The sequence below is a fragment of the Myotis nattereri genome (genome assembly GCF_964212035.1).
Source record: "Myotis nattereri genome assembly, chromosome: 20".
Lineage (NCBI taxonomy): Eukaryota > Metazoa > Chordata > Mammalia > Chiroptera > Vespertilionidae > Myotis > Myotis nattereri.
This window is the reverse complement of record NC_138096.1, coordinates 3,013,515-3,028,102: the sequence shown is the minus strand read 5'-3', so window position 1 is coordinate 3,028,102 and position 14,588 is coordinate 3,013,515. Positions and strand designations below refer to the sequence as shown.

Below are 14,588 nucleotides of genomic sequence, written 5' to 3'. Positions count from 1 at the left end.
CTCCCGTCTGCGTCCAAAACTCTAACATGGACCCGTAAGAGAACTCCTGTTGGGGCCCGGAGAGTTTGTGTCCTCTTGGTCATAATGACTGCGCATGAATGAAATCACCCTTTGGACGGGAAAAGAACAGCCCATATTGGAAAGTAATCATAGCTCTTATGCTCTGTGTGTGTATCTGCCTTGACAGGTTTTTAGAGACCACAGCCTATTTCTTCATGAAACCAAAACTTGGAGAGAAGGAGGTGTCCCCGAATGTCTTTTTCAGTATCTGGCATGAATTCAGCTCTGACTTTAAAGACTTTTGGAAGAAGGAGAACAAACTTATTCTACAAGAGAGGTAGGTGTTGTGTGTGTGTGTGTTGTGTGTGTGTGTGTGTGTGTTCCTTGGGCACGATGGCATTTTCAAACTGGTGTTTTATTAGGTGTGACACCGCTAGGATTGGCAACGTTCATAGCCTGAATGAAAAATTAAATGGCCCTCCACCCGGGGCAGCAAGTCTAAGAGGTGCGGAGATTTGGCAAAACGTAGAGTTTGAGTCAAAGTGTCAGCGTAGAGGCTGGGACACTACAGACAATGATTAGGGTGGTGGTTTGCCAGGACACCTGTCTGGTAAAACAACTTCTGTGGTGAGGAAACAACATTCAAGCAGACTGTGTAGGAGTTGAGCAACCCTGCTGAGATGACCAACTCACTGAGGTCAAGAGACCAATAGCAAAGACTAAAGGTAAGAAGAGTTGGTTTTGTTTTATCTGTGCTCGATTCATGGGATAATGTCAAAATTTCACTCTTTGTATAAAAATTTCTTCCAGATGTCACCAAGAAACACATGATCAGTGTTTCCTAAAATAGATTTGTATTGATTTCAGAAAGGAAGAGAGAGGGAGAGAGATAGAAACATCAATGATGAGAGAGAATCATGGATCGGTTGCCTCCTGCATGCCCCCTAGTAGGGATGGAACCATGACCTCTTGGTTCATAGGTTGACACTCAACCACTGAGCCACACCGGCCGGGCCATGATCAATATTTTTTTTAAAAGCTTTCAGGATTCTTATAGAGTTATATCACCTTTCCTAAGGCAGAGCTTTTCAGGAATGAAGGGAAACTTCTCCTCTTAAGAATTCAACTAAAGTCTCTGTCACTAGGATTATGCAATTCCATGGAGGCATGCTAAACATTAATTCAAGAAAGAAATCTAGTTCTCCCAGGACAACATCCCAAAATAGCTGGACCTGGTAGGAGAATGAAAAGGGAACACAATCTATACCATAAACCAAACACTAATATCAAAACCACGTAGTATACTTTCCAACATCCTTGCATGGACAGTGACTTTGCTTTGCATCTTTAGAAAACTTACATCCTAAGGATGCATTTAATAGATCAATTGTGACATTGCTACGGGTTATGTTTAAAGCGATGTCTAACTTAATCTGCTGGTTTATTCGACATTGAGACAGGTAGTCTTTGATGAGCCTGGAGAAAGCAGAACTGCTCCTCTACTTAATTGCACAAACATATGGCAATCAAGTCTGGTTTCAGCCTGACTGAAATCGGTAATTAGGGGGAAAGAGTTGGAATGCTGGGCCTTCAAAGGTGAGGCATTTAATTGGAGAGCATCTCTTGTCATGTTAACATTTCCGTTTCCAACATTTGTCGTCAAGGGAGCTGTCTGTTTAGATTGAAGTCCGTTGTTGTCAGTGTAGAAGAAAATGACCGCTTTCAAAGCAATCAGCGATACATCTGAAGAATGGGGAGAAAGGAAGAAGGGTTATGATCATGTGACGATGTATTTGTTGGTCACTGAAGTGAAGGATTGCCTGAAGCACTGCTCTGCTTCGAGACTCCACTCCCAGACGGCATCCCTGCTCCCACTAGTGAGAGTGAAGCTTTAGAGAAACAGAAAATGTTTTTTCCACGCTTAAAAATTTGGGCCCTGGACAGTGTTGCTCAGTGGGTAGAGCATCCACCTGTGGACTAAGGGTCCCAGGTTTGATTCTGGTCAAGAGCACATGCCCAGGTTGTGAGCTCGATCCCCCGTCGGGGGTGTGCAGGAGGCAGCCGATCCATGATTCTCTCTCATCATTGATGTTTTCCCCTCTCTCTCCCTCTTCCTTCCTCTCTGAAATCAATAAAAACATATATTTTACAAAAGAAATATTTCTTCTTGAAAACAAAAATTGGGATCCCAGGTAATGGCAAACATTTGACTGAGACATGTTGTTAGTCATTGTATTTGACAAAGAACAATTAGCTCACTTGGTTTTGCCCCCTGAAGTCTGGTTAAGATTTAAAAGCGACTGTGATAAGGCATCAAACTCAATTTTAAAAGGAATCAACTTGTGAGAGCATGTGCTGAGTATGTATGTGTAGTGGAGGGTGGGGGGTGTGTAGAGGGAGCCAAGAATGGACCACCATCAGGGCAAATTAGTATCTCATAGCTTGGGTTCTTTGGTTTATGTGGAAAACTACTGCTTACAATTTGTTTCTCCTTAAAAGGATCTTTAGCCCGGCTGGTGTGGCTAAGTGGTTGAGCATTGACCTATGAACCAGGAGGTCATGGTTCAATTCCAGGTCAGGGCACATGCCCAGGTTGTGGGCTTGATTCTTAGTGTGGGGTGTGCAGGAGGCAGCCAATCAAAGATTCTCTCTCATTATTGATGCTTCTATCTCTCTATCCCTCTCCCTTTCTCTCTGAAATCAATAAAAATCTATTATAAAATAAATAAAATAAAATGACCTTTAAGTTATTATCATTGTTGTCATCATCATTTAAATATTATGTACATAATATCTCTCATATGTCTACTATAAAATCACTTCCAATTCTAATGCTCTTAGAGTTTTATGAGCTATGATTTTGCATTTTTTAAAAAGTAAAAAGACATTGCAGAGCCAAAAAAGAAAATCCCATTATGCCTAATATAATTCCCTAAAATGATGTAAGACATTGTTTTGCAATTAGGGCTTTCTAGTTACAGCTCTAACATTATTAATATGTAGATACACCAGAGGTCTGTCTGCTCTCTCTTTTTGAATGTTATCTTCTATGAAGACTCTGGGCATTTTTATGTTATTTAACTTCATTCCATTTTGATTTATTTTGCTTTGGTTTCCTGAGTCAGAGACTGTCGCAAAACCCTTAAGATCCCTGATGCCCTGAGTGTCTTTCTGAGTTTGAAAACTTTATTCCATCAACGTCACCTGTCCTTTCATCTTGCCGAGTCATGTTAAACAGTCTCTAAATAATCCATCAGCCTTGTCTCTGTCTTGTCCCGCGTGGGCCTGGCCGTCTTCCACTTCCCATTGATCACCCAGTGTGCCCCTTCCTGTAGGGATCGAAGTTGGGCTGGCACCTGCGTGTCACACTCTATATCCAGATCAGAGAAAGAGCGCCTGGCCAACATGTCTCCACAGCTCATTGATCTCTCTCTCTGGAGAAAGGCTGGGATGCCTCCTTACAGAGTCCTTCCTCGAATGATTGAAAACTTGATGCTGAGCTATAGAAAGTCCTGTCCGGATGGCGGTGTCGCACAGAGGGAGGGTCATGCTTAAAGGCACCACTTCTGAGTTGGCAAGAGGGCTTGTGGTCCTCCTGTCATAGCAGGAGCCATGCCTCCCATCGAGTTGTATAGAATTAACCAACCCTGGGCATGTGAGAACCCCAGGCTCAGAGGGGAATGGAGGTGAGCTGCTCCCGGTACACACTCAGGAAGCAGGCTTGCTCTGTCCCTTGGAGAATTAGGCAGATCCAAGTTTCCTGGCTTTTAAAAAGGAAATCCCTACTAATTTTGAGAATAATGTCCTCGATGAGGACAGAAGTTTGGCTGTGCTGGTGGAGACTGTAACTGTTTTTGCTTTGAGCACAATCAACCCAGGGTCATGAACTCACTACCGTCCCGTCATGGGCGTCATGGTGTTCTTCTGCCCCTGGAGTGGTTCTGGAGAGGAGCTGGGAGATGAGCTGATTGGAAGTGGGCCCTGGAGAAAAGGGCAGCCTTCAGCATGAGAGAGGGCTGCCTGCTTCCTCCCTGAGGGGGCCCTGGTCCCCTGAGTTCATCAACCCGAAGGTGACCTTGGTCTCTGCCACATTAGGAGTACTGGGGCAGCAGAAGGAAGTCAGCTTGATTCTAGAGTTCATCCTAAGCGTGTGTAGCAGTAACCAATAATGAGATAGGATATAAGGGCGGTGGTGTTTTTAATAAACAAAATGAAATATAATATGACTAATATACTCATATTAATGAATTAGTATTTTATATTTAAGCCCTACTAATATTTTCTGTTGTTTTTTTTAAAAAAATAATATGGACATCTAAGGTAGATTTACCATCACTGAAAAATGATAAAACCTAAACTTAGGTTAAGTTTCATAGACATTTTGCTCTTTCTCAAAATGATATATTGAATTCTCATATGATATAGGCCTTGTGATAGTGTGGTTTATAATGAGGAAATACACATTTGGTCTTCAATCTCATTCCTGCGTGGAGCTCCTAAAACCCTTGGAATTTCCTAAGTGGAAAGAGCAATAGCGGTGTCTTTGCTTGACTCAATGAGATGACTTCAGAATGCCTCTAGGTATCTAAGGATGGCCAGTAGAACCAACCCTGTGATGAGAGGATTGGACTTTCAGTTCCATTGCGTTGACTTGGTGGGCGCAAAAGGGGAGGGGGATGCTGAACTAATTACCAATGACCCATGATGTAGTCACTCATGCCCATGTAAAGAAGCCCCCGTAAAACTCCAAAGACTGGGATTCAAGGAGCTTCCAGATTGGAGGGCACATGGGGATTCGGGGAGAGTAGTGCATGCAGAGAGCATGGAATCTCCATACTCCTTCCCACCTACCTTGCCCTGTGTATGTCTTCCATCAGGCATTCCTAAGCAATATCCTTTTATAATAAACCAGTGATCTAGGAAGTAAAGTGTTAGAGTTCTGTGAGCCATTCTGGCAAAGCAGTCGCACCAAAGGAGGGTGTTATTAGAACCTCTTATTTCTAGCTGGTTGACCAGAAGCACAGGTGGCAACTTGGACTGCACTTGGCATCTGAAGTGGGGGAGGGGCAGTCTTGGGGGACAGAGTCCTTAACCTGTGGGGTCTGACGCTAGCTCCTGGGGGATGGTGTCAGAGTTGGGTTAATGGCTTGGTGGTGTGGGGAAAAACACACTTGGGAACTGGTGTCAGAATCGAAGACATGCATTTAGAATTTAAAATAGCTAGAAGTAGATGTTTGTATGTGAGAATCTCATCTTTAAAATATTGTACTTATCATCATAAATTTACATAAGCCACATTTTACAAAAAAAAAGCACATCAGAAATAAAAGCATATTTACAGTAGATCCTAATTTTACGAGATGGAATTATTTTTAAAAATTAACCTCTTTGATTCAAATTCCTATGGCCTGGGGGTGAACATTTTTGGAAAGTTTGGTGAAATTCCATTTGGCCACTTTAAAGTGTTCTAAGGCTGTGGGGGAGGTAAATGAGATGAGAAATGGTTGGAAAAAGTACGCATCAGTTAAGAGAAGTTAAGATGCTCCCAGATAACTCCGAAGCTTTCATTGTAAAAGTCCGTCTAGACGTGGGTGTTAATGTGTGCTGAAAGTCGTGTGTTGTTTTAGAGCAGAAGCACTCTTAATTCTGCAGAGCTTGTACATGGGTTAACTTCCTACAGCCTCTGATTTTTCTAATGTTTTTATGTTATAAAGGCAAAATAAACGAACTAGAGCATAGAGAACAATAGCAAGAACTAGAGGCTAGAGAATATTGATGACAAGTTAGAGAAAAAGGTGGAAAAGCATTTTTTTAATATCATAGATGGATGGATGGATGATGGATGGATTGATGATGGGTGAATGGAGAGATATTCCCAATCACATTCAGGAAAACATACATATAGAGGTAAGTGCAAGTGATGGGATTATGAAGAAAGCTTATTATTAATAAAGGAAAAGAAAGGGACTCACAGCCACTTGACCACTGACTGTGATCTACTGCTGTGTCCCAAACACTCGGAAGAGAATCAGGGACCATGCACACCCTCTTAGCTTCAGAGAGGTGAGCACACGACCATCAGAAAGCTGTGGATCAGAGTGAAAAGTGAAAGAATGTCCTGATTTCCATCAAGTATATGTCTTGCTATTCATGAGTCGTATTGAAAACAAGTTCCCTAACGATGCTGATCAAAGAAAACCTAACACATAAGTGTTCCCATCCAAATTCCTAATTGTTAGTGGCCACTTCCTACTTTCTACCTGAGGGGTTTCATGAATTCTCTAGCCTGAGAGTTCAGTGGGGCTCACAAACTTGGGAACAATTATTACAGTTGATACAGTTTTATTTAGAATTTTATAGTCCAGAGCCATAACCACTTGTCTACAGTTTGGTAATCCCAAACCCTCTGAAACCAAACGTTTTTTCAGAATTTTGTGGCGACCTGCACTCACAGGAGGCCGTCTATAGTCTCTACTGATCCACTTAGTGTAGTGCTCATGTTTACTACGTAATTAGTAATGTGTTTGATTACTCCACGCTGGGCCAGACCCGTTTGTGGTGTTCTGTAACCCACAGAATTAGAAAAGTTCTGATTTCTGGAATCCATCTGGCCCAGAAGTTTGGGGTAAAGGCTTATAGAATGAAAGGATATCTGGCTGACCAGACCCTATACTCACTGTCCCTAATTCTACTCTCTCTAGAACCACACAAATAAAACCAATCCTTGTCCATGTAATGGATCTTCAGACACTTCCAGTATCAGCAAGGCCATACCCTTCACCTTTCTTGCTCTGGGAGAAATTTTCGAGGCTGGACTGTTTAAAAACCAGTTGTCCCCAATCTAAGGTAGATGTTTCTAAGGGATGGATGTGTTGAGACAGATCCTGGGACACCCGAGGGGAATGGAAAATCAAGAATGCTTTCATGCAACCTTTCCTTTTTATGTACAACCATTCCTTCTCAGGTCCCTTCCACTCTCTTTAACCCCGAATACCACACCTGCATTTCCCACTGTGAACTTAGGAGTTCTCCATGTGCTTTCCTGAGGTCATTCAACAAGTATTTATCACGCAGCTACTATATAGCAGGCATGGGGGTTGTGAACAAAACCAAACCCCTGCCCTCTACAACTTACAGTAGACTATCAATAAATTATCAATTAATCAATAAGTTACCAACAAATATACATGGGGTGCTGATATGGGCAAATAAAGTAGGGCAAAGGGAAGAGAGTTGAAGGGGGTTGAGGGTGTTGTACCTAAGGTAGCCAGGCAGCATATCTCTGAGAAGTGGGTACAGCAAGGATTTAAACGGAGTGAGGGGGTAAACCAATGGGTATCTATCTAATGGTGGAATATTCCAGACAAGGAGCAGCAAGTGCAAAGCCGGAGGAAGGAGTGTTTGTGGGGAGGTCAGAGTGGTTGGAACAGAGTGAGCAAGAGGAGAGAGGACGAGAGAGGAGGAGTGTCGAGAGGGGATGTTGAGGCCAGACTGGGTAGCCTGGTGGGCCAGGTGAAGAAAGGGCTGCAGGCAGGAGGGACGAGAGGGAGAACCGATTGAAACGCTGCTCACGCCCCTTTGGGGAAGATGGGATGAACGTTGACCTTTGCATTGGGGAACGGGGAGGAATTGGTGACATCCGCGAGAGTCCTCTCTCTTGGTGAGAGACAATCGCTGGGTTGGATTGGATGGGAGTAGAGGATGTGGGGATGGTGATGATAGGCAACTTTTTTCTTTTTAAGTAAAATTTTTATTGATTTCAGAGAGGAAGGGAGAGGGAGAGAGGGATAGAAACATCCATGATGAGAATCATTAATCAACAGCCTCTTGCATGCCCCCTACTGGGGATTGTGCTGGCAGCCCGGGCATGTGCCCTTGACCAGAATTGAACCCGGGACCCTTCCGTCTGCAGGCCGACGCTCTATCCACTGAGCCAAACCAGCCAGGGTTATAGGCAACTTTGTTGAGGAGTTCATACTTAGGACAGGGTCACAGAGAAAAGCTCTGGCCGGAGGGAAAGTGGGTTCAGGAATTTTTTTGATGGTGGGATAAACAGCATGTCTTTGGCCAGTGAGGCATCATCCAGCGGACGAAGCATGGTGACCCTTGTTCTCCCTTAATGCCTGTGTTTCCTTGATCCCATTTCTGCCTCGTATCTCCCACATCTCACTCCTTCATTAAGCCGTTCTTCCTCTTGCATAATTCTGCGCCATTATGATACAAGCAGCTTTGTTGCACTCTTTTATGAGTCTTACAAGCAGGAAATGTGATAAACTCTCTCCAAACTAGAATTCCCCACCAAAGAAAGTCTTTTATGAAAACAGGATCTAAGCTACTCGTACATATTGTCCTGGCTGGAGAAGTAGCCAAGCCTACACCATGGGTAAGTACCAGGAAAACTTAATTTGATCTCTCACTGAGTCTAATCAAAAACTCTCTGAGCCATTTGCAAATTAAAAATCACTGAGATGCAGGAAATACCTTAACACAGGGGCCGAGAGTAAAGGTACAGTTTAGGAAAGGTAAATAGAAAAGGATGTCTGCATGAAAAATGTCCGTTGTAGTAACCAACCCCATTTTCTCGTAATAAAAGATGACATTTGCTGTCAAATGGGATTTTGTCATAGCTTTGGCCATCATGTATGACATTTTGTGTGACAGGGGAGTGTCATTTCACTGTTTTGTTGAGGAAATCTAAAAATCCTCAGTATATACAGAAAGAACATGGTTATTTTTACAGGACTTTTAAAAAAAGATAATTCAGTTGACGTACTTTTGTGAATTCCATGTAAATCCACATCTAATAGAGAATAAAAATTGTCCCTACGACGTGATCCAGGAGAAAAACAAGCCTTTTTTTTTTCTAAATCAGAGATTTCAAATTAGCGATGAAAAATGTGATCAGAAGCTTAAAATTTCTAATGTGTGTAGGAACATCCATATCCTATTCAAATGACTATTAAATAATTATCATCTAAGCCAGCGGTTCTCAACCTGTGGGTCGTGAGCAATGAAAATACATCCTGCGGATCAGATATTTCCATGACGATTCATAACAGTAGCAAAATGACAGTTATGAAGTAGCAACAAAAATAATTTTAAGGTTGGGGGTCACCACAACATGAGGAACTGTATTAAAGGGTCGCGGCATTAGGAAGGTTGAGAACCAATTTTCTAAGCATTTTAAAAAGTCCTAACTGGAAAGTTCTAGATTTGTCCACATTTTCGGATACCATGTTAAGTTCCTGTGGGAGATCATGGACGAAGGCTACCCCTGGTTTGACAGAATATAATTCAGACCCCTTATTTACACAATGGGATGGGAACACTGCTCTTTACTCATCTGATCCCAGAAGCGAATTGATTTCCCTCCTTCACCAGCACGGAGTTGTTGGTATTCCCAGCACTTGTCTGAGAGGAGCCCCTTGCTGACTGCTGTTCACTTGAGACCATTGCAATCTATAATAATTAAAGCGTAATATGGTAATTAGACCGGACAGCCAAACGACCTTCCAGATGAAGCCAGGGCTACGAAGGCCAAGTTCCTTGCACGAATTTTGTGCACCGGGCCTCTAGTTTGAGATAATTGAGGAAATATGCTGACTGTCCTAGAGTTTTTAGAAATGTCCTCAGAAATGTCTTCACTAAGTTCAAGTTTAAAAATTAATCTCAGTTTATATGGAGGATTTATTTTTTCTAGAAGACCACTGGAGAAATTTCTCAGTCTTCTGGATTGTTAGATTTGTACTAACGGTAGTTCACATTTCTTATTTTGAAAAAAGAATTCCTCCTAGAAGTTAGAAGCAAGAGAATGTGGTGGTAGTTGTGTTTTCTCTGGACAGCCTTATGTGCTTTCCTTTTTCAAAGATGAACTCTAAAGCCCATTGTGTTTCCATTACTACTTTTCCTTGAATAGAGTTCAAAATGTGTCCGGTTATAGTACTGTTCCCCAGCATTTGATAAATCATGTGGCCAGTTTTCCTAAATAGTTTCTTTTCAAAAATTATTTTAAACTGCCATCATTTACATGTTCAGAGTTTTACAAGATTTAGTCTTAGCCCAGCCAGAGTGGCTCAGTAGTTGAGTGTCAACCAATGAACCAGGAGGTCACGGTTCGATTCCTGGTCGGGGCACATGCCCGGGTTGCAGGCTGGATCCCCTGTAGGGGGCGTGCAGGAGACAGCCGATCCATATGTCTCTCTCACGTCGATGTTTCTCTCTCTGTGTTTCTCCCCTTCCTTTCCACTCTCTTTAAAAATCAATGGAAAAAAAATATCTGCGGGTGAAGATTAACAGAAACAACAACAACAAAATCAATAGAATTAGAGATATTGGGGCAGATTTTAAAATCATTGAAGAATAATGAATAACAGAATTTGTTGACTATTTGCATATGCATGAGGGGGTGGTGAAGAGGGAGAGGCATTGCTCAGAGGGTGACTGGTTATGTGCTTAGAGGTAAGAGAGAGGAGAATACTGTCAACCAGGATTTGGAGCGTGGGCCTGGGGAGGCCAGAGCTGAAGGTGCGGGTCTGAAGTCTCCAGCGTAGAAAGGGTAGTTGGAATTGTGAAGTGGAGATTTCCGATGAAATCACGGTCAAGATCAGAGTCCAGATTAGAGCCCTGGGAGGAAAAATAACATTAGAGGGGAAGTTTCATAATTAAGAAAAGAGATTAAGAAAGCATCTCCAGGAAGATAGTTGGAAAACTCAGTTCTCTGAAAAGAAAAGAATTAAAAGACTGGTTAGCTCAGCCAGTCTGGCTCAGTGGTTGAGCGTCGACCTATGAACCAGGAGGTCACGGTTCGATTCCCCATCAGGGCACATGCCCGGGTTGCGGGCTCCATCCCCAGTGGGGGGCGTGCAGGAGGCAGCCGGTCCATGCACTCCCCTTGCTTATGTGTGTCTCTCTCCTGTTAGACCTTGAGTTTAATTGTCCTTATAAAACTGAGCCCATCCCAGTGCCTGACCTGCAGTTGCTCCTCTATAAATGATTGTCAAATAAATGGATGAGCTCAATGGTCTTGGGAGGGTTCGTTGACGCACATTCTTTGTCGTGAGGAATGGCCGGATTGGTTTTTGTGTAAAATTAAATATGTGCGTATTAGACGCGGCTTCCTGTGATCCTTCCAAAAATGTGTTTTGAGAACAAGATAAATAAGACAGAGAGAAAATGAAGAGGCTTTGGTGATCTCCATGCTTGTGACGGCCATTTTTAGAAATGCCCCCAAATGCTGTAAAGTCCTCCAAGCAAATTTAAGAGGGAATATGCTGGATTTTGGCTACGAAAGAAGTTTCCTTAATTCCCTGTCCAAATACTTCATTTTGAATTTACTGATCGTGGCTTTAGAGGAGGATGGGGATTCTGCAATCCTCGGTTTGTTCTAAAGAACATATTTTTGTCTTCAAATGTTTGGAGAAAGGATTAAAGGCGGTTTATGGCCTGGGTGGAAAGTCCGAAAAGTGTTAACAATGGAGAGTGTCATCATTTTCTGGAATTGCGAACACTATCAACCCCACAGGCATTTTATGTCCTGAAGGAGTTACTTTCATTGGTCACACCTTCAGGTAAAGTCTGGCATCAGCCTGTAGCTCCTGTATTGGATGATTTGTTCCATTCAGCTGTATAAGACCAGAGGTTCACCCCGCTCCCTTGGAAATGAATTCTCTCATTAGTCTTCTGCCACAGGACTGGAGAAATATATTTATAATTCATTTCTTTGACAAAATAGCCTTCCAGATGTACACACACAGTCTTTTATTAAAATGCCACGGCCTTTTTACTTTCTTCAGAAATACTTCGATTTTTTCATTCCCTCAGTAAACCATAATAACAAAATACCATTAATCTGATAGGTCATTTTCCTTCCTCTGGTACCCTTTTATATTAATAGGATTAGATTAATAGGATTCTAGTTTGTAGATGTCCTACGGTACCTTTGAAGAAAACCTGCGTAGCTGTTTATAGTATTTTTAAGTTTTTAGAAAGAAATTTTATATAATTTTTTTTAATCTTTGCAACAGCTCTGTGTAGTAATAATAGTAACGCTGTGATATATCATTGATCCCTTTTGCTGTTTGAGGGAATACAAGGTCAATGGCATCAGAATATCAAGACGTTGCCCAACGTCCCTAGCAAAGCCAGAACTTAATCTCCAAATAACATCCTCTTTTAACTCTACCTCTGGCAAATGCATTACTGTTTTCCTTGGCGTGTGCGTTTAAAAAGACATCCTCGTGGTATGAAAATGTCATTACTGCTCACTCTCCATTTTCTGTTTTCAATTAAATGATTGGTTCCCATGCCTGCTGAAATTCCATTTTTCAAAAACCACCCAAGTATTCAGTGCCATGGACTTTCATGCATGTGTCTGAATGTGATGTGGACAGTGCCTCTGAAGTCATTTTAAGGAAGCTTTTGAGTTTTTATGTGATGCTGTTCGTTTAATTATTTTAGTGCTTCTGGGTTTATGTTATAGCGTCTGTCCTATTCATGTAAGAGAGCCAATCTGAGTATGCTCACCTGAAAAATGAGACTTTTTCTTTGCTGTCTTGTATATATATCATTTTTATATACTTTCTTGTATGAAAGGCTTTTTTAATAGAGGATGAAATGTGTACATAAAAATATTCATCTTTTTGTATATGATTCCGTTCTGCGTCCTTTGATTCCAGGTTAAGAACCCCCAGATGAATTTGTCTCTAGCTCTGACAGTCTATGTTTTTATTGCTTTTATTTTTAAAATCTTTATTGTTGAAAGTATTACATAGGTCCTCCTCTCCCCTTCCCCCTATAAACCTCTTCCAGCCCGCTCCCATCCTCTCCACCCCCAGACCCTCACCACCCTATTGTCTGTGTCCATGAGTTATGCATATGTGCAGACAAGTTCATTGGTTGATCTCTTCCCACCCACCCTGCCCTGCCTTCCCTCTGAGGTTCAACAGTCTGTTCATGCCATTCTCCATTTTTAAATCAAATGTCAGATGACATTTCTGTGTATTTTTTCCCCTCCAATAATTCAAATCCTTAATGAGTTGATGCTTGCTCACCAACTGTAAGGTGAATTGCTGTGATCTGTGTAGGTCTTTGTTCCAATTCACAAATTCCCATGTCTTCTCCCCACCCAGAGTAAAAGAAGCTGAAGAGGTGTGTAGGCAGAAAAAGGGAAAATCACTTTATAAAATAAAGCCAAGACACGACTCCGGCATTGTAAGTACCTCACTTTTCTATTCTTTAACCTATGATTTTTCTTTGGTGTTTAAACACCGTGTTGACAATATATACAAACATGGAGTATTTTAATGATTTTTCTCTTAAGTTTGAATAAATAATGAGCTTCTAACTTAAAGAACTCCCTTTTCCTGAGGCTTTGATTAGGCCTAAGATGCTAAGAAGCATCTCAGGGTTCAGCATCCAAGCTTAAGAAGTAAGATAAATCTACTGAGTGCTTCTATGTGGATATGGGTGTATACAGCGGGAATGGCGGGGGGGGGGGGGTGGTGGTGGTTGGGTTGATCTTTCACTCTCTTCATTACACATGACTGCAGCCCAGGGCTGCATTTGAACCCAGAGTGGCTGCTAGAATTGCATTAGTGCCATTGGGATCTGAAACATAATGGGAAAAGCCAAATGCAGAGCGGTTCTTTGCTAAGACCAGAGGGCTCGCACCTGGTTTGTCCCCATAAATGTCTCTACACGGTTGGCTGCTTCACAGCTGTCGGTCAGTAAACCGAGTTGAACAAGCTGTTCTAAGTTCCCTCCTTGCCCACTTCTTCCTTCAAAAGAAAATGCCAAGTTTTGCACCCTGTGAGGGGAGGGCTTAGTGCAAATGATGAGTTTTCCCTCGTGACCTCATGGACACGGTCCATGTTTTGCCGAATGTTGCGAGGGATTAGCACTTGGTGCCACAGACTAAGTAAATGATGCTCTTTTAGATGAAAAGTTGGGTTAGGTTTTAAAATGGGAAAATGTTCAACTGGATTAGTCTAACATAGTCTAAATGGAAAAGATATTAAAACAACCCAAGTTTTTATAGGACTAAATAGCCCTCTTTAGAAAAAGTTACGAGTTGCGACTTCAGTGCCAGGCTGTTTTCCCTTTACAAGTCCTGGACCAGATGGTTTCACAGGTGAATTTTCAGAGAAGAATTAACACCTATCCTTCTCAAACTCTTCCAAAAAAATTCAAGAGAAGGAATGGCTTCCAAGCTCATTTTACAAGGCCAGTATTATCCTAATTCCAAAACCAGATACAGACACTGCAATGAAAGAATTATAGGCCAATATCCCTGATGAACATAGATGCAAAAATCTTCAACAATATACTAGCAAATACATTCAAAAGATCATACACCATGATCGAGTGGGATTTATCTCTGGGATGAAAGGTTGGTAAAATAGGTACAAATCAATTAATGTAATATACCATGTAAACAAAAAGAAGGGGGGAAAATCATATCAAAAGATGCAGAAAAAGCATTTGACAAAATCCAGCATCCATTTATGATAAAAGCTCTCTGTAAAGTGGGAACGTACCTCAACATAATAAAGCCATATATGACAAACCCACAGTTAACATACTCAATGGGA

The 14,588-nt window shown here is 41.9% G+C and overlaps 1 protein-coding gene across 1 annotated transcript in view; it reads left to right on the top strand.

The window, feature by feature from the left end:
* The window catches only part of FMN2 (formin 2), a gene marked incomplete at its 5' end in the record, with an annotated part of 126,386 nt that overhangs the window by 107,934 nt on the left and 3,864 nt on the right, over nt 1–14,588 (top strand). Inside the window, 2 exons of the mRNA XM_081114281.1 lie at nt 188–337; nt 13,128–13,209. Of these exons, the coding sequence (XP_080970407.1) occupies nt 188–337; nt 13,128–13,209 (232 nt within the window). The remainder of the gene's footprint in view (nt 1–187; nt 338–13,127; nt 13,210–14,588) is intronic.